The 25,253-nt window shown below is 52.8% G+C and overlaps 8 protein-coding genes across 8 annotated transcripts; 4 read left to right on the forward strand and 4 right to left on the reverse strand.

Moving 5' to 3' along the window:
- Positions 1 to 695: 695 nt before the first annotated feature.
- Positions 696 to 3,325, reverse strand: PODANS_1_9730 (uncharacterized protein; the record flags this gene model as incomplete). The annotated part of the gene is made up of 3 exons (XM_001908601.1): positions 696 to 972; positions 1,031 to 3,124; positions 3,192 to 3,325. Coding segments are annotated over 3 exons (2,505 nt in total), but the record flags the coding sequence as incomplete, so codon positions are not given.
- A 1,751-nt stretch (positions 3,326 to 5,076) lies between these two features.
- On the forward strand, positions 5,077 to 6,433 carry PODANS_1_9740 (uncharacterized protein; the record flags this gene model as incomplete). Its single annotated transcript, XM_001908602.1, has 5 exons — positions 5,077 to 5,115; positions 5,187 to 5,244; positions 5,339 to 5,481; positions 5,539 to 5,722; positions 5,775 to 6,433. 5 exons carry the CDS (start codon positions 5,077 to 5,079, stop codon positions 6,431 to 6,433), a joined length of 1,083 nt encoding a protein of 360 aa, XP_001908637.1.
- Positions 6,434 to 8,284: 1,851 nt separating this feature from the next.
- PODANS_1_9750 (uncharacterized protein) lies at positions 8,285 to 12,127 on the forward strand (the record flags this gene model as incomplete). Its single annotated transcript, XM_001908603.1, has 1 exon — positions 8,285 to 12,127. The coding sequence occupies one exon, from the start codon at positions 8,285 to 8,287 to the stop codon at positions 12,125 to 12,127; it is 3,843 nt and encodes a 1,280-aa protein (XP_001908638.1).
- A 701-nt stretch (positions 12,128 to 12,828) lies between these two features.
- Positions 12,829 to 14,181, reverse strand: PODANS_1_9760 (uncharacterized protein; the record flags this gene model as incomplete). Its single annotated transcript, XM_001908604.1, has 2 exons — positions 12,829 to 13,404; positions 13,477 to 14,181. 2 exons carry the CDS (start codon positions 14,179 to 14,181, stop codon positions 12,829 to 12,831), a joined length of 1,281 nt encoding a protein of 426 aa, XP_001908639.1.
- A 1,966-nt stretch (positions 14,182 to 16,147) lies between these two features.
- On the forward strand, positions 16,148 to 17,264 carry PODANS_1_9770 (uncharacterized protein; the record flags this gene model as incomplete). The annotated part of the gene is made up of 2 exons (XM_001908605.1): positions 16,148 to 16,182; positions 16,259 to 17,264. The coding sequence occupies 2 exons, from the start codon at positions 16,148 to 16,150 to the stop codon at positions 17,262 to 17,264; spliced, it is 1,041 nt and encodes a 346-aa protein (XP_001908640.1).
- A 1,353-nt stretch (positions 17,265 to 18,617) lies between these two features.
- Positions 18,618 to 20,624, reverse strand: PODANS_1_9780 (uncharacterized protein; the record flags this gene model as incomplete). The annotated part of the gene is made up of 1 exon (XM_001908606.1): positions 18,618 to 20,624. The coding sequence occupies one exon, from the start codon at positions 20,622 to 20,624 to the stop codon at positions 18,618 to 18,620; it is 2,007 nt and encodes a 668-aa protein (XP_001908641.1).
- Positions 20,625 to 21,487: 863 nt separating this feature from the next.
- PODANS_1_9790 (uncharacterized protein) lies at positions 21,488 to 22,193 on the reverse strand (the record flags this gene model as incomplete). Its single annotated transcript, XM_001908607.1, has 2 exons — positions 21,488 to 21,807; positions 21,887 to 22,193. 2 exons carry the CDS (start codon positions 22,191 to 22,193, stop codon positions 21,488 to 21,490), a joined length of 627 nt encoding a protein of 208 aa, XP_001908642.1.
- A 1,593-nt stretch (positions 22,194 to 23,786) lies between these two features.
- PODANS_1_9800 (uncharacterized protein) lies at positions 23,787 to 24,765 on the forward strand (the record flags this gene model as incomplete). The annotated part of the gene is made up of 2 exons (XM_001908608.1): positions 23,787 to 23,873; positions 23,992 to 24,765. The coding sequence occupies 2 exons, from the start codon at positions 23,787 to 23,789 to the stop codon at positions 24,763 to 24,765; spliced, it is 861 nt and encodes a 286-aa protein (XP_001908643.1).
- Positions 24,766 to 25,253: the final 488 nt, after the last annotated feature.

The following is a 25,253-nucleotide window of genomic DNA, read 5'->3' on the forward strand; positions in this document are numbered from 1 at the left end:
TGGCTAGCGGGCTAGTAGTGGAAGAAGGTGAAGGAGAGGGATGAATATTTTGGAAGGGATTTTTTTTTGGAAGCATGGCATTTTTGGTGCGCGGGATTTCGCAGATACACACACACAGACACACACACACACACACATCTGGGCTTGAGAGACATGGCGAAACTAAAAAGGACAAGACCGGACACAGGGTGGAAGTTGTCGTGTCGAAGAGCATCAAAGTTACGTTGCATTATATACAAAGGGGAAAAACTGGTAGTCCTGCTGAGTTGCATGAGCTAGAACATGAAGGCAATACAATCCAGATTTTATAACCATCTCAAGTGACCACTAGTTTATGTGTCATTATTGTTTGTTTATTATTCATATCATCTACTAGGATATACCTCATGAATGATTATACAGCTTGTACCTCTCTCTCTCTCGTCCCAATAGACATCTAATCTCCGCTGTACACATAGTTGCTCTTCCCTTTCATCCACCTAATGTCACAACAGCAAAAAGCTGTTCCTAACAAGAGCAAGTGGTCAAAAAAAAAAGAAAAAAAAGAAACCTATACCCCGTCCCGGCCCCTAGGTACTCCAAGTGTGTGTATGCAAAACAATTCAACCGTGCCCAACCCCTCCCACCCACCCTCTCAACCCAGTGGTATCCAAACCCCCAACCACTCTCCCCCCTCCCCATCCCCCCTCGTCTTTTCAGACAATATTATAAACCCTCTTCGCAATCAAATAACACGCCAGACCAAAAACCAACAATCCCCCGGTGATACACCAAAACCAAACCAACCCCGCCTCCGACTCCTGCCCCGGCACCAACACATTCATCCCCCACAGCCCAGTAATGATGTTCATAGGCAGTACAATCGTCCCCAGAACCGTCAACTTCCCCAGCACATCCGCCGTCTGCTCCTGCCTCTCATTCATCCTAATGTTGATCTGCGCCAAATAATTCCCATGAGACCTCGCCAAGATCCTATATCCTTTGTCAGCACTCACCACCAGCCTTGATACCTGACAACAGGAAGACTTACTTCTCATAATGACTCAAATTCGACGTCATCGTCACAATATGATCCTGAATATCCCCCAAATACAACCCAATCTCACTCCTCGGTGCAACCTCCCAATGCTCATTACACCTTTTAGCAAACCCCTTGATCACATCCGCCTTGTTCCCCAGCAACCGATACAAACTCATCACCTTCTTCCTGCAATCCCCCACCCGCCTCAGCATGTCCCTCCCCGCCTCGGCATCGTCCCCCAACTCCCGCTTCTCATTACTACTCCCGTCCTGCTTGTTATTCCTACTACCATACGGATCCGTCGTCGCCGCGGCAGTAGTCGAGTGCAGCTGCAAAATCTCATCATCAATATCGTCCACCTCGTCCTCAATGCTCTGAATCAACGGCCCAAACACGTCCGTGATGTCGTCGATGATCGCGTAGCTGATCCAGTCCGACGACAGGATCAGATAGTCCCTCAGCTGTCGGATGCGCCGGCGGACGTTGGCAGGGTGGGGCGTCACGCTAAAGTGGAAGCTCAGCACACACTCCCTAAACACCACCACGTACATGTTCACCGGCTCCATGAAATTCTCGCTTGACTGGTCTTGGTCAAAAGACCGGTAGTTGACAAAGTAGTAATGCCGAAACAGTTCCACCTTCTCCCGCTGCTCCTGCATCATGATGTCTTCTGCTGTCAACGGGTGGATTCCAAACGCCTTGGAGATGATCTTCATCTCTTGCTCTGTTGGACTCAGAATGTCAAGCCACCAGACTGGGCGCTCGCCATACCGGATGGGTTTTGGTTCCTTATGGGGGGTGGGGTGGAAGTTGTTGTTGTTGTTGTTGTTGTTGTTGTTGTTGTTGTTGTTGTTGTTGTTGTTGTTGTTGTTGTTGTTGCTGCTGTTGTTGTTGTTGTTGCTGCTGTTGTTGTCTGGTTGGGGGGATTTGACATGGTCAGGTACGGGGGATCGCATGCGGGAGGGGGTGTGCTCCCCAGAGTAGGCTTTTTGCTCACTGTGGTGTGATTTGGGCTCCGTCGACATCGGCCGGCCGTTGTTAGCGGATCCGGTCCGTTCTCTTCGAAGCTCGGCGAAATCCTGGTGTTGAACGTTTGCCGTTGTGCTAGTTGCGAGGGACGGTTGACGGACGGGGATTCGAGGGTCGCCGTTTTGACCAGCCAACACCTGTGATAGGCTGACTGTTGGGTCCTCGTCTTCGTCCTCGCTCTCGGAAGAATCTGACAGGATTGGGGGGTCTGGGATGAACAGCTCCTTGAAACTGCCTCCGGGCTGGACCAGTTCTCCAATAGTCTGGCTGTGAATGGTGCTTTGGAACTCTTCGTTGAAGTAGGTGAACCGGTAGGGTGCTTCCTCCTCGGCCTGAAACCAACCGCGGTGGACAGGCCGCAGTCTGCCGTTGATGAGCTGGGGCTCTACCATCCTCTTCACCCGGCGCTCCTCGCTACGTCCCTCCTTCTCGACTCTACTCCATTCATTCAACAGAGCAATATCTGGCCACTTGCGGCGACGTCTCCGCGCCCGCCCACGGTAACCATGAGCATCGCGAATCCCAAGCTCGTCGTCGGCAATATCAGAAAGGCCCTCTTGGGGAAAGCACACATCCTCCTCAGCCTGCAAAGCAGCAATTGTCTTCCTCCTCTCCAATGGTGAATTGTGGAACGATTCATGGTCGTCTTCGTCATAATCCCTTCTCTGCGAATCACCGTTTTCAAGCTCGTCGCGCAGCAAAGCATCGCCGAAGCTCATATCCATGCGGTCCAGTGGGCGCATCGGAGGCGTTCCCGGCACCGATGGCGGATAGTTGACATTATAAGTATCGTTCCCGGATCCGAGGAAGCGTCTCTTGGAACTGCTCCTGCTCGATTCGTGACGACTGCCGGGGCCGCTTCTTCGAAGAGTAGCTTCTCCGGACCCATAGCTCGGGAATGTTTCGCCTCGTTGGAAGACAGAGCTAGATAGGAGCGGTGCTCCTTCTCCGTCTTCCTCGCTGGTGTCTCCTCTGCTCATATGCTTCAGTCTGCTACCGCCGGGCGTGGCGAGAAGGGAGCCGCTCGCTGTCATCATAGACGGACGTCGGGGTCGGATGAAGGATTTATGTTCTCTATATTTGTGCAATGTTAGTGATGTCCACTGCGCAATGAGTAGTGCAAGAAAAGGGATCGGCGCACCTGTGATCTAACAAAGCATCGCTGTCGAGGCTTGTGTTGCTCGCATTACGACCAGGCCTGGAGTAGAATCCTTCACGGCCAGTGCCCATATCCTCAGGCCTATCGAGTCCGGACTCGACGTCATCGGGAGTAAGGCCGGCGAATGACTTTCTTCTAGTCTGCTTCTTCTTCTTGCCGCCCCTGTGATTCTTTCTCTTGCGTGGCGCGTGTGCCGAAGTTGAAGGCGCATTTGGTTCCATTGTGGAGGCTTCGTCGACGATGTTTCTTGTCCTTGAGGACTGGGACATGCGCTGAGGGCTGATGGATGCTTGGAGGCGTCGTGCGGCGGCAGCCTATAGCGGTGGATTCGATTGAGCTTAGAACATGAGAGGGCTGTGCCAATCGCGAGCGCCTCGTGGAGCGATAACGGGGTCAATCGGGATGGCGTTGTTAGAGGGTAGGTGTGTGAATAAGGATAAGTATCACACGACCGGTGGATGATAACTGTGATTTGCTGTTCTTGTTCTCCCGGCGTGGGAAAGAGGATGACGTGAATGGCACCGGAGGCGCAGGGAGAAGATGCGAAAGCAGGGGTCTGTCTCGGCAAGCCCTGGGAGCTCCGTCTTGAAGATGATTGGCGCCACGTGCAGCCGGTCGAAAGAGACTTAGGTTTTAAAGCGCAGACAATGGTTCGAGTATTTGTGTTCACTCTCTCTCTCTCCGACACGATGGTTCAAGAAATAAAATCTAGGAATCGTGTAGCTTCAAATCCGAATGGGAAAAAAATAATTTCGCCGGCCGTTGGGTAACGCTTGTCCCAGGTCCCTGGTGATGTCAACGGGAGAGGGGGGAGCCGTCTGGTGGAACCCTACTTACTAAAAGCGGGCTGAGGATCATGGCTCCAGCATCTGCTTTTGGGTCGAGCTTCACTCCATGCATACATACTATGTGTCAAGCTGGAAGCTTGGATTGATTCAGATGCTTGGCTCACTTGATGGTGACCACTTTTTATTTCTCTCGTCTCGGTGCATTCCGGGTAGGTGGGTGGTCATCACCATAGCTGCGAGGACTTTGATCCAGCGAAACTAGACCCGGGCAACCTACCATCTTCAATCACTTATACTAGTTAAATAGATATATACGTGCAGACACAACTATCAGCGCCCCGGCTCCACTATTTCAATATCTTGCCTCACCACATATCACTGCGATACCTGAAAACTCAAATCACTTTCTCAAGATCATGGCCTCTGCCCAGACGGGTGGCTAAGATGAAGGTCCAGTGGCTAGGTTTTGGCAAGTGGCTTGTGTTGAAAATGGCCTGTGCATCCTGAACTTCCGGGTTACCCATGCCAAGCCCATCCTAACCGCAAACAACATCTGAAGATGGGGTCGCCCCAGTGTTCACCATGACAACGTCAGATCGGCTCCGGGGAAGGGAGACTCTGGGATGAAAGAATATGAAGGATTTTCCGGAGTGACCATGGCGGACGCAGGAACGGAGATCTCCTGGGCCTCAGACAGCAATTGCAGCGTTGAACCCGGTATATCTGAACCCTGATCAACAGATGAAGAGAAAAGCTCGCACGGCCCTTTCCTAACCCCGGCCAACCCGCTGGCCCCCAAACTGACAAGTGCTTGCGTTGCTCACCGACGTCATTATCGCTGGCTCTCCCACCAAAGACACCGTCGCATACCTTATAAACGCAAGCTTGTTCCGGCTCGGCCTACACGCACCTTTGTCTCGTGAAACTGAACACCTACCTCCACTTCTCACTTTCAGTATCGATTACCTGAACCCGAACAATCAAACCGACCCGTCGTCCACCCGCTGTTGGGTGCTACACTCTCACCACCACAACACACCAACACCGCACCTCGATTCACCATGCATCGAACGTACTCCATGCGCGCCACGAGGGCGCCCACCGCCTCGCAAATCCAGGTACCACCCGCCCAGCACACCACACCTCTCGTGACACTGAACCCCTCGCTGACATGGCCTCTCGCAACCAGAACCCACCCCCGCCGCCGTCGACGACCAAGTCTGGTCGTTTCTTCAAAGGAGGACTCGGTGAGCATTGCGCCCTTTCTTTTCTCTTCTCGGGACCATTTTTCCTTTGTAAATCCGTCTGGGAACTCACAATTTTTTTTGTTGGTGTTAACAGGAGCACTAGGGCATGCTCTCAGGGGCAAGACGGCCGGCGCCTTCGGGCCCGACCTCGCCAAGAAGCTGGCACAGCTGGTCAAGATGGAGAAGAATGTCATGAGAAGTTTGGAGTTGGTCGCAAAGGAGCGCATGGAAGTAGCTGTAAGTTTTGCTCTTGAGACTCCAGCGCGAGAATCTGGCTGACGAGGTGTCACACAGCAACAACTCTCCATTTGGGGCGAGGCCTGCGACGAAGACGTTTCGGATGTCACGGACAAGCTGGGAGTGCTGCTCTACGAAATCGGCGAGCTCGAGGATCAATATGTCGACCGATACGACCAGTACCGCGTCACCATGAAGAGTATTAGGAATATTGAGGCTTCGGTGCAGCCCAGCAGAGACAGTCAGTCTTTTCGTTCTCTTTCCGAAGCACGGCATGTGTTAACACCAGACAGGAAAGCAAAAAATCACCGATCAAATCGCCCAGCTCAAGTACAAAGAACCCAACTCCCCCAGAATAGTCGTCCTCGAGCAGGAACTCGTCCGTGCCGAGGCAGAGTCCCTCGTTGCCGAAGCCCAGCTCTCCAACATCACCCGCGAGAAGATCAAGGCCGCCTACACCTACCAATTCGACGCCCTGCGCGAACACTGCGAAAAGGTGGCCATCATCGCCGGCTACGGAAAGCATCTGCTCGAACTCATCGACGACACCCCCGTCACACCAGGTGAAACCCGCGCTGCGTACGACGGCTACGAGGCTAGCAAGGCCATTATCCAAGACTGCGAGGACGCGCTCACCAACTGGGTCACGCAAAAGGCGGCCGTGTCTGCTAAGCTCTCCACTCGCGCCCGGACTCTCTCGACCAGACGCAGGAACAACATCAAGGCACGCAGTGAGGGCTTGGACCTGTCGGGTCAGGATGCGCCGCTTAATGATCAGGATGGATGGGTTCCTGCGGGACATCACCAACATCATAAAGATGAGTATAGTGAGGACGAGGACGAGGACGAGGATGAGTTGGAGGGGAGGACGAGTCATTCGGTGCTGGGGAGTGAGGCGGGGTTGAACGGAGGGGAGACAAGGGGACGAAGCCAAGAGGCGGTTGTTGCTTAGGAGAAGGACCACAACTAGCGTTGGGGGAGGAGAGAAGGACGGGATGGGTGAGAAGCTTGGGGTTGAGCGGTGGCTGTGATGGTGGCGGGTTTGGCCGAGGTGTGAAAGGGAAATCGACCGTAATTGGTAATGATTTGAGTGAGATGGAGGACAAACAATGATGGGGTTTCCTAAGGATTTGGTGTGAGAGCAAGTTGTTGTTTCTCTTTTTCTTCTCAGGGGTGTGTGTGTGTGTGTAGTTTTAGCGTCGATTCCCTTTGCGGCACGAATTCTTGTTTTGAATGACTGATGGGTAGTTGGTTAATATGAACATCTTTTTTTTCATTTTTTTTTCATCATCGTTATTATGAATCATGTGATTTCGGCAGGTACGCTAAGTAAAGGTAAGGTAAAGTAGCTAACTAATTTCTACCTTGCGTGTTGTTGTTTGTTGTTGTTGTTGTTGTTGTTGTTGTTGTTGTTGTGACTGTTGCTGCTGTTTGCGCTCTGTGGCCTTGAGTTGACTGGCGAACTCTTCGACTTCGATCTTTGTGATGTATTGGCCTGGTACGACGACTAGACCTAGGTAGCGGGATGTCATGTCCATGACCACTTTTTTGGACTGGGGGTCTGAGCTTGCGGCTGCGGCGGCGGCTGATTGGAGTTGGGTGAGGGGGGGGGGGCGGTATTCGTAGGTGTGTTGGAGGACGAGGTTGCAGTCCTGTCGAGGGGGGGGGGGGGAGGAGGGGAAGGTTAGATTCTTAGGGAAGATACAGATTCATGGTTGAAATGTCATGAATGGGTAGGTAGTGTATGAAATGACGATGTGTGTGCGGGTGGGGTGTGTATGGGAGCTTACAGAATCAGTACACTTGAAGCTCCCCCAAAACATCCTCCCGTCCGTGGTGCCCACCCTGAGGTTCTTGTTTAGGAGCGTCTGCAGGAAGTCGGTGGCCTCGGGCTTGGAGGAGGGGGAGGGGAGGGCGTCGTAGTTCATTATCGCTTGTGAGCGCGCCGCGTTGGTTGTTTCGGGAGAGGGGGAAGAGGGGGGGTTGCATAACTTGAATGAGAATGAAGAGAGAGAGAGAGGGAGAGAGGGAGAGAGGGGGAGAGGGAGAGAGAGAGAGAGAGAGAGAGCTGGCAGCGTGGGTGGGTATGGTATGGAGGGGACGTGTAACCGAGCCTGCTGCTTTGATTTCAATCGCTTGTTCTCTGGTGGGAATGGGTGGATTTGATGCGTGAGAGTGGAGGGTGGGATGAGACAGGATAGGTAGGTAATTGCTGCGCGAGGTGGAGGGGTGAGCCCGTTGGGTTGGGACGAGATGGAAGTTACCCAAAGATGGGGGGATCCACTTTTAGGGCAGGAGATTAAAAGTATCAAGTGGGAATCGTAGGAGATGGCGAAGTATGAGGTTTACAGTTCAGCAGGGTAGCTCTCATGAAAAGAGACTCGTACTACCTTGGATATACTATACAAACCTTTTCACCTAAGCGCAGTGAGGTCAGCACAAGCAGGGAAAGTTCACAAGGACCTTGTTCGTCGTTGCTTATCCGCACAGTGCACCCCGGAGAATATCAACCAATAGATTAGCCTAGATAAGACCAGATGGCAGGCAGCCGAGCAGGGATGTTGCGTATCGCAGTCATCCGTCATAGAAGGTAAGGTGACTTCCAACATTTCACTTCTCGCGATCAGCAACTCTGGTTTGACTTGTTTACCTCTTCCAACTCCCATGACGCGCCTTCGTCTACTTGATACTTTTGGAGACAAGGAAGCTCTCCCATGATACGCTCTTTCCGTTCTGGGTGATCCGCCCAAGGAGCCCTCTCTTCTCGACTTGACAAGCGTGATACCCTTGGTCCCAGCCCACCATGGGTGTTCAAGGCCTCTGGACCGTCGTGCAGCCATGCGCCCGCCCGACAAACCTCGCGACGCTTAACCGGAAGCGACTCGCTGTCGATGCCTCAATTTGGATCTACCAGTTTCTCAAAGCTGTCCGCGACAAGGAAGGGAATGCGTTGCGAAACAGTCACATTGTGGGCTTCTTTCGACGGTTGTGTAAGCTGTTGTGGTATGGAGTCAAGCCGGTGTTTGTGTTTGACGGCGGGGCACCGGCTTTGAAAAGAGCGACTTTGCAGGGGAGAAGGAGGAGACGGGAAGGGCGAAGAGAGGATGCTGCGCGCACGGCGGGGAAGCTGCTCGCTGTGCAGATGCACAGGCTGGCGGAAGAGGAGGAGGAAAAGAGGCAGAGGAGGATGGCGGGTGCGGATGATGAAGAGCAGGAGGAGCTGCCGAGTATGGAGAATATTGTCTATGCGGACGAGCTGGGGCTTTCTAAGCAGGAGCGCCAGAGGAATCGCAAGTTTCACAAGCAGGATGCGTATCATCTCCCGGAGTTGCAGAACGGGATAGAGGCTATGGGGAAGCCGGACGATCCGAGGATCATGAGCGTGGAGGAGCTGGAGGAGTATGCGAGGCAGTTCAACAGTGGGGAGAACATCAATCTTTATGACTTTAGCAAGATTGACTTTGATGGGGAGTTCTTCAAGAGCTTGCCGCCGGCTGACAGATACAATATTCTGAATGCGGCTAGGTTACGAAGTAGGCTGAGAATGGGCCTCAGCAAGGAGCAGTTGGACGTGATGTTTCCCGACCGGATGGCCTTCTCGAGATTCCAGATTGAGAGGGTCAAGGAGAGAAACTATCTCACCCAGCGGCTCATGCTTGAGATGGGCATGACGAGCACTGACATGACTGTCAACGCCAGCCGCGTTGCTGGCGACCGAAACCGCGAGTACATCTTGGTCAAGAATGAAGGCGCCGAGGGTGGCTGGGCTCTTGGTGTTGTCACGAGGGACAAAGACAAGGGCAAAGCCCATAAGCCTATCGACGTCGATGCCTTGGACTTTCAGTATCAAAATCCGGACGACGAAGACGAGTGGGAAGACGAGGAGTTTGAAGACGTTCCTATCGAAGGTCTCAACCGTCTCCCCAAGATCACGAGCCGTGCTGCCTACGAACGAGCTCAAAACTTTGGCTCTGTACGACAACAGCTCTACAACTCCCTGCAGGGTGATGAATGCGAAGAAGACGACGACGAAGCTCTATTCGTCAATGATGGTGAGGTGATGGCGGCCGAGGATGAAGAGCTCAACCGAGCTATTGCACTGTCACTGGAACAAAACCATGGTGTGAGCAAGGAGAAGGAAGACGAAGACGAGGATGAAGAGTTTGAAGACGTGCCCGCGCCCACGTGGACTCAGAGAGCGGCTCCGGAAGTATCGAGACCAATCGCAAGTACCAGCGGGACCATGATTGCGCATATTGTAAACAACAGAGCGAATGCTGCTGTGAAGAAACCCCAGGAAAAAGACGACAGCGACAGTGATAGCGATGGAGATTTGCACACGGCGCTGGCGGCGGCGAGAAAGAAGCAGCCAAAGCCAAAGCCTGTCCAAAAATCAAATGTCAAGAACTCATTCGACGGCCCCCTTCCATTCGAGAAACTTGACTGGCGAAGCGCGTTTGGGGGGTCGAAGCCTTCCGCTCCTGCGCCAAAGCCTACAGCTGCTGTCGAGACAACAGAGAAGCCTCGGCAAGTAGAGACTGGTGATCTGGAAGCGGAATCCGACGAGGAGGCTGGAGGGTTCATCAAAGAACCGAGCGAGACTGCCAAGGCTGAAAAGCCCGTCGTATCTGAAAAAAAGGATGACGATGAGCCTCTCCCACTACCACCATGGCTTACGGACAATACGGATATCACAGAGCATGTCCGACGTCAGCAGCAAATCGAAAACCAACAGAATGCCGAGGATGAGGAGCTGGCACAGTTCCATCAGCTCCAAAGGCGGAAAGAACAATATGTGGAAATCGAGTCCTCGAGTGACGATGACAGCGATATCGAGATTCTGGATGCACCACCCGAATCCATAGTTCAGACGCTGCTCCGTGCCAGGTCTCCACCGGGGAGACCAGGCGCCAGCTTGCCTTCATTGCAAGATGACCTTGACAAAAAGACAGCCTCGAATGATGCGGAACAAAATCCAGCAGCAGCCATAACACCTCCTCCAGCAGAAGAGTTTGAAAGCAGCGAGAGCCCCATGGAGCTGGATGCTGTCGGGAAGCAGCCTTCAGAGACCGCCCCTCCTGCTTCGGCTCCTCAAGAGTCTGAAGACGAGGATGTGGAGTTTGAAGACGTGGTCGTTCCTTCAGCGGGAGAGCCATCTGCCACCCCATCAGCTATCGCCATCGACGATACCGAGGCCTTTTTGGAAAGCGGTGATGAGGAGGCTCCCGATCTCCCGCCTTCAGAACAGCCCAGAATCGAGGGGCTGGCCTCTCCTATCGACTCGGACGAGATCTTCACCCGGGATGACTCCCCAGAATACGACGAGTTCTACGACCCCGAAGAAGAAGAACTCCTCGCCCAAATGGCCGAAGAAGCGGAGGAACACGCCCGGTTCGCCAGCCAACTAAACAACAAAACCCAACGCGAGAACCAAGAAGCCTACGAGCAGGAACTCCGCGCCCTCCGCACCCAGCAAAAGAAAGACCGTCGCGACGCAGACGAAGTCACCCAGGTCATGGTAACAGAATGCCAAGCCCTCCTCCGCCTCTTTGGTGTCCCATACATCACGGCACCGATGGAAGCAGAAGCCCAATGCGCCGAACTGGTGCGCCTCAATCTCGTCGACGGGATCGTCACCGACGACTCGGACACCTTCCTTTTTGGCGGCACCCGAGTATACAAGAACATGTTCAACAGCAACAAGTTTGTCGAGTGCTACCTCCTTCGTGACCTGGAAGACGAGCTCGAGCTTTCGAGAGAGCAGCTTATTGCACTGGCGCAGCTCCTAGGGTCAGATTACACCGAGGGCATCCCGGGTATCGGTCCCGTCACGGCCGTTGAGATCCTATCTGAATTCCCAGGTCGGGAGGGTCTCTCCGATTTCAAGACGTGGTGGGAGGACGTCCAAAGCGGGAAACGCCCCAAGGAGGCGGATGCTTCTTCCCCCTTTCGCAGAAAATTCAGAAAGGGTCAGGCTACCAAGTTGTTTCTCCCGTTGGGGTTCCCTTCACCGGCGGTGTTTGACGCTTATTTGCATCCAGAGGTGGATTCCTCCCAGGAGCAGTTTCAATGGGGGGTGCCGGATCTGGAAGGGTTGAGACAGTTTCTGATGAGCACGATTGGGTGGAGCAAGGAGAGGACGGATGAGGTGCTTGTGCCGGTGATAAGGGATGTGAATAGACGGGAGGCGGAAGGGACGCAGGCGAATATTACGAGGTATTTTGAGGGGGGTGTCGGGAGCGGGACGCAGAGGGAGGCGTTCGCGCCGAGGAGGGTGGGAAGGGGTGGGGGGGGGAGTAAGAGGATGGCGGAGGCGGTGGGGAGGTTGAAGGCTAGGAGGAGGGCGGGGGACGGTGGGGGATTGTCGATGGAGATGCCGGTTGCTATTCCTGCGGAGAAGGGGAAGGGGAAGGGGAAGGCGAGGAAGAGGAAGGCGAGGGAGGCGGAGATCGTTGAGGAAGAAGAGGTTGTGGGTGAAGAGGATGAGGTGGTGCGGGAGGATGAAGAGGTCGATGATGATGATGATGATGATGATGATGTTGTTGTTGTTGTGGTCGCTGGCAGGAGTAAAGGAGGCAAAGAGGAGGGGAAAGCGACTGCTGGTAAAGGGAGGGGACGTGGTCGAGGGAAGCGATCCAAGGCATAGCCTGACAGACGTTGTCATAGGATATTGTACAAATATGATGAGTCAATTGAAAAATAAAATTGAAAAATAAAATAAAATAAAAAAGAAGTGCAAAAAACAACCCCCTGGAATCGAACCGCATGCGAAGGGCAGGTGTCAGCGTCAAAATCCCCAAACTCCTCCTCTCCCACGATCATGAAAATGAAACCTGGACAAGGAAGATGTCTCCTTTTCCGCCAGGTTATCAAACCCCCACTCGGGTAATGACCATGGAGCGGATTTTACCTCTGACAAAAGAGACACGGAGGGAGAGGGTGATGGGGTTGTGGTTGTTGGATTTTGGGCAGCGTAAAATGGTGGAGTCGGAGGCGGTGCTGAAGGAGATGGGGGATGGAGGGGAGGTATGATGTTGAGGTGTTTATGAGGAGTTATGAGGAGTATGCGGAGGACTTTTTGTAGATGGCTTATCTTTTGAGCATTGTTGTGGGCTTCAAGTTGGAAGTTTACTTGGGAACAAGAACGGGCTAAAAATCCTGTCAATCATATGATGGACAGGCGGTGCGAACTTTTTGAGCACACATCTCTCCATACCTCGATTGTATGTATATATATATATATGTGTGTGTGTGTGTGTGTGTGTCTGACTCTATTCTCTAATCTTGCTCCGTCTCCGTTTCTTCTACCTCTTCTCACCTTCTAACCCCCTCACCCCCCTCACCCCCTCACAACTTCCCCTGCTCCACCTTCTTCTTCTTGGGAAAAGGCGCCCTAGAATACTGCAACGGCAACCTAACCCCCACCCCAAGCTCGCTCGCCACCTTGGGCACAAACTCTGGCTCCCTCAAATACTGCCTCGCAACCAGCACCAAATCCGCCTTGGCCTTGGTCCCGTGTTCACCATCCACCTCTACCGTCCCATCACTCTCCACCACATCCTTGGCCATTTCGGCGTTGGTAATCATGCCCACCGCTCCGATGAGCATCTTCTTGCCCTCTTTCCTGAGATGCTCCCTAATCTCGCTCGCCAAATCAACTTGATAGTACGGGTGCACTTCAATCTTCTGGGCAGGGTTGTTGCCGCCAGAGGAAACATCCAACAGATCAACGCCCAGGTCAGCAACGAGGGAGGCAATCTTTTTGGATTCGCCAAGGTCGAGGGAAGGTTGGCCAAGGTGGGACATCCACTCCGTCGCTGAGATGCGAAGGAAGAGGGGCATGGATTCTGGGATGACGGAGCGGACGGCGGTGATGATCTCCACCAAGAGACGGACGCGGTTCTCAAAGGGGAGGCCGCCGTACTGGTCGGTTCTTTGCTTTGGGCGGTGTTAGTACAGTTCCAGACCGGAAAAGACAGAGGAGGGTTGACTTGCATTTGTGATTGGGGACAAGAATTCAGTGAGGAGGTATCCGTGAGCACCATGAATCTCAATGAGGTCAACACCGGCCTCCACCGCCCGCCTAGCAGCGTCCTTCCAGCTCCGAACAAACCCCCTGATTTGCTCCAACGTCATCTCCTTTGGCGTGGGGAACCCCTCCGCCCAGGGGATGGGGCTGGGAGCCCAAAGATTATCCGGCCATCCGCCCAGTTCTTCGGTAGCCACCTCCTTCCCTAGGGTGCGATAATGCCACGGGGCCAAGGTAGACGCTTTGCGCCCGGCGTGGGCGAGTTGGATCCCTACTTTTTGTCCCTGGGAGTGGATGAAATCTGTCACGCGCTTGATGGGGGCAATCTGGGAGTCTTGCCAGAGGCCCGAGTCTTCCGGGGAGATGCGGCCGTTGGGGGTCACGGCGGTGGCTTCGATGATGGTGAGGGGGGTGCCGTGGAGGGCGTACTGCCCCAGGTGGACAAGGTGGAAGTCGGTCAGGTGGCCGTTGGAGGCCGAGTACATGCACATGGGGGAGACGGCGAAGCGGTTTTGGAGGGTGAGGCCGCGGATGGTGAGGGGGGTGAAGACGGTTGGGACGGGGGTGGCATCATTCATGAGGGCGGTGCCGGCTGGGGGGTCTTGGGCGGGTGTGTAGAAGGGGACGCCGGGGGCAGGGGCGCTGGCGGTGGGGAGTTTTGAGACTGTCATTGTTGCTGTGGTTGTGATGGTGGTGAGAGAAGGTGTGTAAAGTGTTGGACAGGGAGGGGTATGAGGGTGAGGGGTCAACGATGTCAATCGAGGAAGGGGTGCCTGCGTCACGTTGAAGACATATCCAGGATCGTCACCGGCAGCGAAATGATAGGTACTTATATATATTTCTCGATCAGATAACAAGGTAAAGCCGGCAGTTGGTTGCTGAATAATACCAAATCTGCCCACCAAATCCACCAAACATGAGGGGGGGGGGGGGGGGCAATCGAGATTCCCCGCCGGTAACCGTTTGCCCGATTTCCAATCCAGGAATTCGGGCCCTTGATGGTGTCATCGGCCACGCATGTAGACGGATCGGATCTTTGCTGAGTAAACGCCCGGAGAACGAAGGGAACAAACCACCCAGGAACTCGGGGAAGGATTTTCATGGAAACATTTCTCAAGCTTCAGACGGCCCGTACCAGCAATCCATGGGCTTGGATATCGGGCAAGTGTCGGTATCACCGCTGCTGCACCTGGCGAACGTGGTGGGATTAGCCCCGGTTTCGCGGGACGTTTTTGTTCAACGCTGAATAATCCGTGTTTTCAATCAGCAATTGAGTTTCAGCCGCAACGACTTTTTTGGTGTGTCGCAAAAGATGAAGGGTTGTCCGTGACGTCGAAAGTGTAGAGGGGCAATGATGTCCCGCTTTTACTCCGGGGTAGCAACCCTAACCCTGGCCGACACCATTCAAGCCTGTTTATTGTTCGAGGTCAATCCCTTTATTGCCAATGGCACCCATTTATATCTTCTGATAAATATTATTGATTGAACAATTCTCAATTTCATGCTTTCCATCAAGGCCGAAATAGCGCTCCATTGAAGATTCACCGACTGCAACTGGGGTACCTACCGAGTATCCGAACCCCCCACTGATTTTCATTGCCCTGTTGCATCGCCTCTGAATAAATATCCGGTCCAATCTTGCCGGGTTTATGCCCCTCTCTCTCTCTTATCGTTCAATTCCCACGTGTTTTTTCATGTTTTGCTTGTCATCCCAAGTCCTCGTCGATCTTGTTTCCCTTCGCAATGCTTCCTTCCCATCCATGTCTGTGTAGCAATCATGCAAACAATTCCCCCATCGAAACTCGAAACATGACGCGAGCGTCCCCTTCGTGATTGGTGTGGGGGGCAGTCATCTCGAAACACTCGCCAAAAGCGCTGCGACTTGCAAGGAAAAAGTCCGGGGTGTGGTTTGGTGGTGGTGGTGGTGGTGGTGGTGGTGCCGGTGGTGCCAAGCTTTCAGGGGCAGCTCTCAAGCAAACATCACAGTCACACTCGGGGGTCGTTTACCGGTGCGATCACGCTTTGCTTTTGGGTGCCCAGCAGCAAAGTGTTGAAACGAAACACGGGGGGGAGCCACCTTGAACGGGTGTTCGCTTCGGGGACAAGGGTTGATTGATCGTTCAACAGATCCGGGAAAGAAAGAAGCCCAAAAAAAGATCCGAGAGCCTTGGGCCATGAGAGAAAATGGGTCACGATGCCACCTCGCGTCGTCTGACGCTTGTGAGAAAACAATCCCTGGTGGCCCACGCGGGGGAGGGTGGGACAGGCATGAGAGCTCGAGAACAATCTACTTGAGATGGGGAACCCCCCTCTCGCCACACACGAAGTCTATTTCGTCGTCTTCTCTCTTTGTTTTTTCGTTTTTTTTTTTGTGTTTCCCTCATTCATCGAACAAAACTGCTGGGTAAGTTGTGTTGTGTGCTGAGTGGATCGTTTTGTCTGTTTGTTGCTTGGCTGGTCATAATATTGTCTTGCTGCTGAGCGGCAATCGAAACAAAAAGACAACCTACGGTAGAGGACCACCAACAACTCAAAAAGTCGGCCGGATTGAGGTTGGACTTTGTTCACCATCATTTATACCGTGGTGTCTTTTTATCAACTGTGCGCAACACGTTGGCAGCAAAAACAACAGACAAGATGAGGTGGAGTAACAAGCGCTCTGTCATCGGGGAGTAAGTCACCTCACCTCTTACTTCCACCTCACATATCACACACATCATCAACTGACCACCGCCACCATCATCACAGCCTCGAAGGCTGTGAAGTCGTCCGCGTCCTCGTGGGCGAGGAACAACGCGAATTCACCCTCCACCGCAAGCTCCTCTGCGACAGCTGCACCTTTTTCAGAACCAACATCGAGGCCATCCCCACCCCCTCCCCTTCCAGCGCCTCCAGTTCAGAACAAGATGAAGAAGACTCAGTCCTATGGCTCCCCTCCGAAGCACCAGACATGTTCGAAATCTTCGTCCTCTGGCTCTACCAACGCCGCCGCTTCCACACCTTCATGGACGACGTGATCCGCACCATCTCGCCCGACGAATGCCGCGCCGTCCGCACCAACCTCGTCCGCCTCCACCTCTTCGCCGCGATAATCGACCTCCCCGGCCTCCAAGACCTAGCCATGGACGCCCTGCAGGACATGTACCTCCGTTTCGACTGGGACATGTCCCCCCGCTTCTTGGCGTTCATCTACGGCGACTGCGACCCCGAACATGCGGTCAGGCTCAGAAAATGGGGAGTGGCAATGCTAGCCTGGACGCTCCACGGCGCGGAGAAGGCGTTCCTGTTAAACAACCAGATCGACAAGCTGTTTGCTGCTTTCCCGCAGCTAAAGGCGGATTATCAGCTTCATTTGGAAAAGATGCAGCAGAGCAGGGCGGACGTGAGGTTGAAGAACCCGCAGTTGCGGCTGCCGGCCAACAAACTGAGGAGCGGGGAGAGGTTTTTTGGGTTTAGGCAGTGCACGTTTCATAGTCACCGGGCGATGGTGGGGGAGGGAACCTGTCCTCACACGTTGGAGATGCAGAGGAGGCCGGAGGGGAGGCAGTCGGCTACTTGGTTTGGGAGGAGGGAGAGTCAGTATCATCGGGATGTGGGGAGTCTTGGCCGTGCCGGTGGCGGTGGGAAGGGGAGGAAGGGTGGGGATGAGGGGATGGGGATGGGGAGTGATGAGGAGAGTGATGATGATGATAATATCATCAGTCCGGTGGGGGATTTGGATTTGAATGAGATGTCTTATTTGGATTTGTCATGAGGTGAGTGAGTAAGTGTGTGTGTGTGTGTGTGTGTGTGTGTGTGTGGAATGGGGTGATGATGAACGAGCAAAGGGGAGGGAGCACAGATGAGGTGTTCAAACGATCGAGGTCGTCTTCGAGGGAACAAAGACGAGGTGGGGATGGGTTGAATACAACAATGATATTGTTCTACAGGGACCGAGGGGATCGTTTCAGGGTTCTCGCCCTCATTCTCTCTTTTCGGGGCAGCTTGGCAATAATGCGGAACAACAGCACCAGAGTTGGAGCAGACAGAGCGTGCGTGTCCGAAAGATTGCATGCACACACACACACACACACACACACACACACACACACACAGACAGGCACGCGCCATACAAGATTCGACAAGATTCGACAATTCCGCCACCTACCAAACCAACCCCCCTCCGGACCGATTCGCGAATGTCCGAGCATCGAGATATCATGATCACCAAACACGCCGGCCTGCCTCTTCGCGAAGTCGCGGCTGACAGATAGCTCGTTGGAGCCTGGTCATGTTCGTGGTGGTATTATTTATAGTGGTGGGCGGCTAGCAGGCAAAGAAAGGGACGGCGATAGAGTTTTGGAAGTTGGGATAGAGAATCTATCTACCAATAGAGAGATAGACTACAGCGACTGGCAGGCAGCCTTAGTTACTACCAGACTGTTTGTTGTAATATATAATAACACTAATCAATCAGCATGAAGAAGTACATATTTAGTACTCATCATCTTTGGCCACCAAGTGTCATTTTCTGCCAGCAGAAGGTGTTCTTTGTGTGTGGGGTTTGTTGCAAGGCTCTTAATGTGATCGGCCTTGGTGTGGGCTCTAATCGAGTCTTCTTTATCTATCTGACTATCGATCGACCCTACGGCGGGAAAGTGTCTCGTGTCTTTGCCCACCTCACATAGATACTGGTTCAATACGGCGCAGAAATGTTCTCCCAACAGCATGATTGTCCATTGAACAATGTAAACTCACAGCCGGAAAAAAAAAGAAGAAAAAAAGAAAAAGAAAAAGAAAAAGAAAGAAAAAAAGAAAGAAAAAAAGAAAGAAAAAAACCACAGTTGAGAATGCCAATTTCCTCTTTTTTTTTGTTTTTTTTTTTGTTCAGATTTCTCAGTTTTTCTCACAAATCACATTACATATCACATCACAGGTCAATATCATCAATACTTGTTGTGGTTGGGTTAAAAAAAAATCTATTGTCAGCTTTTTCTCTATTCACTGATGGACTTATCTTTTTTTTTTTGGGTTTTTTTTTTTTTTTTGTGTTATCTCATGTTAGCAGCAAACATCACCAGTCCAATGAAATGGGGGGTTTAGAAATATATGTAAGAAAGATACTCACTCACCTTCTATCCCCCAACCCCAAGTCCCTCCAGTTAGCGTCAAACTGATCAGCCTTAGCCCCGAGCCTGTTATGCATATCATGGTAGTCATCGACAATCCTTTGGACAGTCTTGTTCCACTTGGCCATAAGATCATCGTGCTCTGCAGAGGATCTACTCCCCTTGACAGGGCGGGGCACGTTTATGTGAGTAGAAGAATTATTCCACCGACCCATCAGCTCTTTTGTATCGGGAGAGACGACGACCGTGGCGTAGTCAGGAAAGCGGTTGACGATTTTGGGAGAGGTGGGCACAGTTTCCGCCATGGCAAAGGGGGGACGCCAGCCCGTGGCGTGAGCCGCCGCATGGGTGTGAGGCTTCGGAACAAGCGAGACCCGTCGAGAGGGAGCAGGCGTTGGTGTGACGACTTCTGCTGTATCACCAGCCTGCTTAGTCACAGGCCAGTCCGACTCGAAAAAGCCAGGCCCTTGACGCGCTTCGGGAGAGTTGTCCAGCGAGGCGTTCGGGGTGATTTTTTGGTTGTTCTGGACGCTGGTGAACCAGTGCTTGTCGCCCAGCTTGCGGAGAGATTTCTCGAAGAAGCCGGCCTCGCTGAAGGCGCCGCAGTCGATCATGAGGGAGATCATGTCGTAGTTGTGCGGCTCGCCAGCAAGCGCGGCATTGTGGGCATCGATGAGGTTCCAGACGACGGTCCAGTAGGAAGCATCGTCGGCTGTTGTGCAGAAGCGGAAGATGGCGAGACAGACGCTTGACCAGGCGGCGATGGTGGTTGGGTCGAAGGCGCCAGTTGCCTCGCGGAATTCGACTGTATTGTACCCCTTCCAGGCGTTTTCTGTGTCGTAGTGGGTGAAGTTGTAGTTGAGCCGATTGTAATAATCCTTTTCGTAGCTGAGAAGCTTAGCAACTCTATGCCTGGTGGTCGCACGTAGAATGTAAGCGATGCCCTTCTCCACGGTCATGTCGGCCTTTTGAATTTTGGCAAGGTCCTCAGGCTCCCTATGGACGCGAATGTTGTAAACATAAGGCCGAATACGGTCCCAGGCAGCGGCTGGAACCCGCGCTGGGCGCATGGCTGGAAACATGGTGCTGGAGCTCTCTGACCTGCCATGAAGGGCATGTCGCAGCACGGTGGAGGGTGGTGGCACGGGCACTGTTGGTGGACGAGGAGGTAAAGTGGGATCGGGAAAGCGAGTGGAAAGTTTGAACTCCTTCCTTCTGTCCCTTCCATACTCCGCATTCGCGTCGACAGGTGTGTTCTCATCCTCGAGGACCCTGAGGAATTCTTGTCCGTTGGCCAACTGACTCGTGGTTGAAACTGGTTGAGCATACGTGTTGATTTGACGTTCTGGCGGGTGGGCGCAGTACAAAAAGCGATCGGCAGCCCAAATCAAGGCGCCCGCCCTTTGAAAGGCCTCAAAGCCGAATTTGTCACTCTTCCAGTCCAACTCCCCCGTCTCGGGATCGATTTGCTCTCTTGCACCGGCACCCACGTGAACGTGGAAGCCTGTTCGGATGTTGACCCGCCAACGGAGAAGGGTGCTCAAGGCAATGACAATGTCCTGGACATGGCGATGGGCTGCAGGGCAATCCCACATGGCAGCAGAGACCAGCTCTATGCTAGATGCCTTTTGTCCTTTCGGTTCATAAACGCGGTCGTCGGTCACACTGACATCTTGATGGGCCGCCCAAGCTGTTGTCGGAGTCATGTAGATATCGGGGTGGAGTTCAGGCCCTGGCGCCTGCATCAATTCCGTACCTCTCGAGCTCGACCGCTGAAACTTGGCTCCGGGAACAGTCAGGATGACTTTCTCGAGTTTCTCCTCGATCCATTCAGTAATGTATGCATCCCAAGGTGCCTCCATGGGCTCAGGCATCAAAGCCTCCTCTTCAGGAGAAACCAGGGTGGCTGTGTTGGGAGGATCCGCGACCCATTGCTTGTGACAGATGATCACTTCCAGCTCAATGCCGAAAGAGAGTTTGTTGTCTTTGCTGCTGATAAGAGTCATCTTGACGGTGGCCGTGTGGTGATGGTGTAGCGTAGTGTTGATGTTGTAGTGTAGAGTTGATGTTGTAGTGTAGTGTTGGTGTTGTAGTGCAGTGTTGATGTTGCAGTGCAGTGTGAATGTTGTAGTGGTGATATTGTAGTGTTTGATGCGATGGTTTGTGCTGTCACCGGATACAGTGACTGTTGTTTGTCGGATGATATGGATAGAAAAGACTCGAGTCCAACCTGGCGGAAAGTCGGGTGGTTAAATAGAGATCTCCAACTGAGCGATGGTGGCAGCAGGTACTTGCATTGTTGGCATCCTCTCAAGAGTGGCGTCCCAAACACAATGCTATTGTCTCAGTCTCTGCCTGCAGTTGTCCTAAAGGAAGCAGCCCTTTGGGTGAACAAGGAGCAGCCCCGTAGAAGAATGCCATTGTTCGTCTTGTGCACTAGGCAAAGAACGGTAGCTACCCTCCAAAATCCAACGAAACCAGTTAATTCAGGGCCTCGGGTGAAAAGGTGATACATGAACCAAGCATCAACACGCGATGGCGGTGCATTTATTGAAGAGACATCATAACTACGTAAACAAAGGAAAAGACTGCAGATGAAGCTTCATAGAAGCTCCGTTGTTGACACTCGGGTCAAGAACATGCTTTTTATATACATGAGAGAGACGTCATCCAAGGAAAAGATTTCTCGAGAAGAGTGAAACACTATGCGTGGGTAATGTGTATGGGTATCATCATGTCGTACAGATTCGTTAGGAAAGTGGCGTTGTGGTCGTTGTCATCGTAGTTGGTCGTCGTTGTCGTCTCATTCATGACCGGTATATCGTTCATCGGAAACTTTCTGGTCTGGCCTTCATACCAGATTGCTGATTCAGAGGAGGGCAAAAGCCAAGGCAGCTCCAAAGACAGTAGCCATCAGGCCAAGTCTCGAGGTTGAGGTGTGGTCCGCCCCGTTTTCAGCCTCCACTAGGGGAGAGGTCTCTGTAGGCGCAGAGGTGGTCTCTGTTGGGGAGCTGTCGTCACCATCCTCCACGTCGGTGGTAGTGGTGACAATCACCACTGGAGGGGCAGATGGCTCCCCTGATGGTGCAGCCGTGGGTGGAGAGCTGATGAATGAAGTCGACGATGCCGAGTCCAAAGAGGCAGAACTGGCATGGTCGTGATCTTTGGCATCGACAGCACACTCGCACACTGCACATCATGTTAGCACCCAATCAACCCACTCAAACCAAGCTTTCTTTGTGGAGAGAGAGAGAGAGAGTATCCTTACCAGTCCCAACACCATCAATCACCTTCTCGTATTCTGACGCCTCGCATGCATCAACAACACATGCCTCCACTGATGCGTAAAATGCTGCTTGCTTCTTGCACTGGCAGACAAAGTCCAAGCCATCGCAGCCGATAGATGGGGCCTGCTCCAGAAAGCAGGTTTTGGCGCAATCGGGAATGGCCACGAGGGCAACAGAGAGGCAGTCCCCGCTGTCATGTGCCTGGATGCCAACGGTGAGCAGCACCACCAGCGTGAGGTACCAGTGGAGCTGCCTCACCGACAGCACCGAATACATTTTGATGTTCATAGTTTGTTGTGAAGAAGACCCAAAGGCCTCTCGGGTTAGGGAGAGAAAAGAGAGGTCAGGAAAGATTGGGCAGCGGGCAAGCGGTGAGCTTAAGAAGGGAAAACCCAGAGGTGGCAGCTCATGGTGGAGACTCCACTTCGTGATCGACTCACCGGCGGTGGACAGCCGAGTGGTTGGATAAAAGTGTTTAGGTCGTCAATAAAAGCTCAACGGGGTTAGGCACCTTGCTTTCAGAAAACCGCCTCCGTTGAGACTGTTTCCCAACCATCCCCCAACCACCTATCCGCTGGACAACGACCGGCTTGGCAGGCTCGCTAATCTGCATTTACAAGGTCTTGAAGCATGGATTGGGTATTTTTGTTTCCTTTTGTTTCTCACCGCTTGTGCGATCAGGATTCAATCATAAAGATGAAAGTTCTCTTGCTTCGATTCTTGAAGCCAGAACCGCGGCATATCGAAACTGGCGCCTGAGAAGAAGGAAGAGAAAACAAAAGGGTTGATTGGGACCCCCGCATATGCTGGTGTGGGTCTTGACAACTCACCTGCATTTTTGGGGACCATCGAGGATATCACCATTGGCCATTTGCCACCCGCCGAGGTAGCCATCGAGGGTCCGGTGATAGTTGAGGGATGAATGAGTGGAAAGAGACTGGTTGAGATCAAGAGGCCATGTTATTAACTGGGAAAGCTGGCCTTATGAGCACTCACCCTGATGACGGTGGTGTAAGTGGTGACCCATTCAGATAAGCTATTCGGCCCCTGCATCCGGCCCGGCCGCAGTGGTGCACTGGTCATGCTGCCGGCTTCGGCTCGGGAGCTGCACTGTGATCAATCAGCATGACGTGAAGATGCGCCGTACTCGGGCGCTGGGCCTCGGGATTTGGGGTTGATTTGACACGTTGATATCGTTCACGCCAGTGTTGAACCGCACAAGCTTTCAACATCAACGGTTGTAAGCCGGACACGAAGATTAACTCAACGGTGTTTGGCGTGGGCTAGTGATGGAAGTTTTTGTAGATGGGTTTTGAAGATGAGATGTTGCCTGACATCCACACTCATGAGTTTCAAAGTTGAAAGGTTGAAGGAATTACTCTCTGGTGATAGATATGCACAATCACACTTGCCGAATTGGACTTCACTCCTCATTTCCCCCCGCACTTGGAGCATGACCCATCATCAAATCATGTCTACTACTGTGTTGAGTAAGACAATTCTGTTGAGACACAATAAAATACCAAAAAAATAAATAAATAAGTAAATAAATCGAAATACTATTATGAACTTTGAGAAAACAGACAACCAAAGTCTCAGCGGTCAAGACATCAATGTGAGGTCAAAGTTGCGTCTTGATGTCAACTCTGCCGCAGCAATAAGCAGACTAAGGCCATGCCAATCAGCAGCACCTATGCATCCATCGACCTACTGGAAGTGGGCAGGTTTGATCGGTGATATCACAGCAGCACAGTGTCAATACGAGGGTGGGGAGGAGAACAAAGAGCCACTCACCCAACACCCACTTTGTCCTGATTTCTCCAGGACAATACTCGCTCGACCATCACCCCGTCTTTCACCAGTCAAGTCCCGTGGTTCACAATGGGGTCTGTTGGAACAGGTACGCGAAATAAGGTCTCTGGAGGGGAGGAGGAGGAGACGATCAATGTCTTGATCACCGGCTTTGCTGTAAGCTCACCTCATTCACTCCCCCGCACTTCTCTCACTCTCACGATACCTATGCCATGAGTTTCGAACCACACACGACCACCACATCTTCAATCCCACTGACCTTCTCCCCCCTCAGCCCTTCCGCACCAACTTCCCCATCAACCCCTCCTGGGAAATCGCCAAATCCCTCCCCGAGTACCTCCCACCCCCACCAACCCCCTTCAAAGGCATCCCGGGCCACGTCCCTCCCCCCGGCACCGCCACAGGAACCATCCCCACAAATCCCACCAACCCCCCAATCCCCCTCCCCAAAGTCCGCCTCCTGGTGCACCCCTCCCCCATCCACGTAGGCTACCGCGCAGTCCGCAACCTCGTCCCCTCCCTCTGGCACCTCGACTCTCCCTCCACCCCCAAAATCGACCTAGCAGTCCACATCGGCATGGCCGGCCCAAGAGGCTTCTACTCCATCGAGCGCCGGGCCCACAAATCAAACTACACCATGGGCGACGTAGACAACAACCTCCTCTCCGACCTCGACGACGAATCCGCCCCCCACCCATGGCAAGACCTCCCGGAAGAGCTCCTCTCCGACCTCGACATGGAAGACGTCTTGCAAAGATGGAGAGACCACTCCCCGCCCTACTCCGACTTGAGAATATCCGAAGATGCCGGGCACTACCTCTGCGATTTCATCTACTACAGCAGTCTGGCGCATCTGGTCAAGAATAACCCTCACGAAAGGAAGAGGGTCGTCTTCTTGCATGTGCCTAGCGAGGCTAGCCCCGCGTGGGTCAAGGTCGGGAGGGAGTTGTGTCTCAGTTTGGTGAGGGGGATGGCGGAGAGTGAGGTTGTTAGGAGGGAAAGGGGGTTGAAGGTGGAGGACCACCAGGAAGAAGTGGGGGAGTTGTAAAAAAGGGGGGAAAGGGGAGGGTTGGTTTCATATATGGTTGAATATCTGTGTTTGGTTTGTTTTGACTGGGGTGTGTGTGTTGTTGTTTGACTTGTGTGTGTGTGTGTGTGTGTGTGTTTGTAACTGCGCTTGGTTGGGTACCTGCATGTTACGGATGAGAGAATGTCTAGGTAAACACAGAGCGAACTGCGTGTGGATGCAAACCTGGAATGCCGAATTGTTGGGATATCTATGACCAAGGATTGGTCAATAACACTCTCCTGCCACAATTCTCAGACTGACTGGTGTTGCATTCTTTTTTTTCTTCTTCCGTCCCCATATCCCGAGTATTACCTGTACTATTCAACTTCTCTTCTCCCATCTAGTAAAATTCAACATCACAGTATCCAACTCCTCACAAATGCTTATCCTACATATTCACCCCAAGACAAACAACCAAATACCCCCCTTTTTTTGAAAAAAAAATCCCAAAAAATCCCCCCCCCCCC

Source organism: Podospora anserina, chromosome 1, assembly GCF_000226545.1.
Source record: "Podospora anserina S mat+ genomic DNA chromosome 1, supercontig 2".
Taxonomy (NCBI): domain Eukaryota; kingdom Fungi; phylum Ascomycota; class Sordariomycetes; order Sordariales; family Podosporaceae; genus Podospora; species Podospora anserina.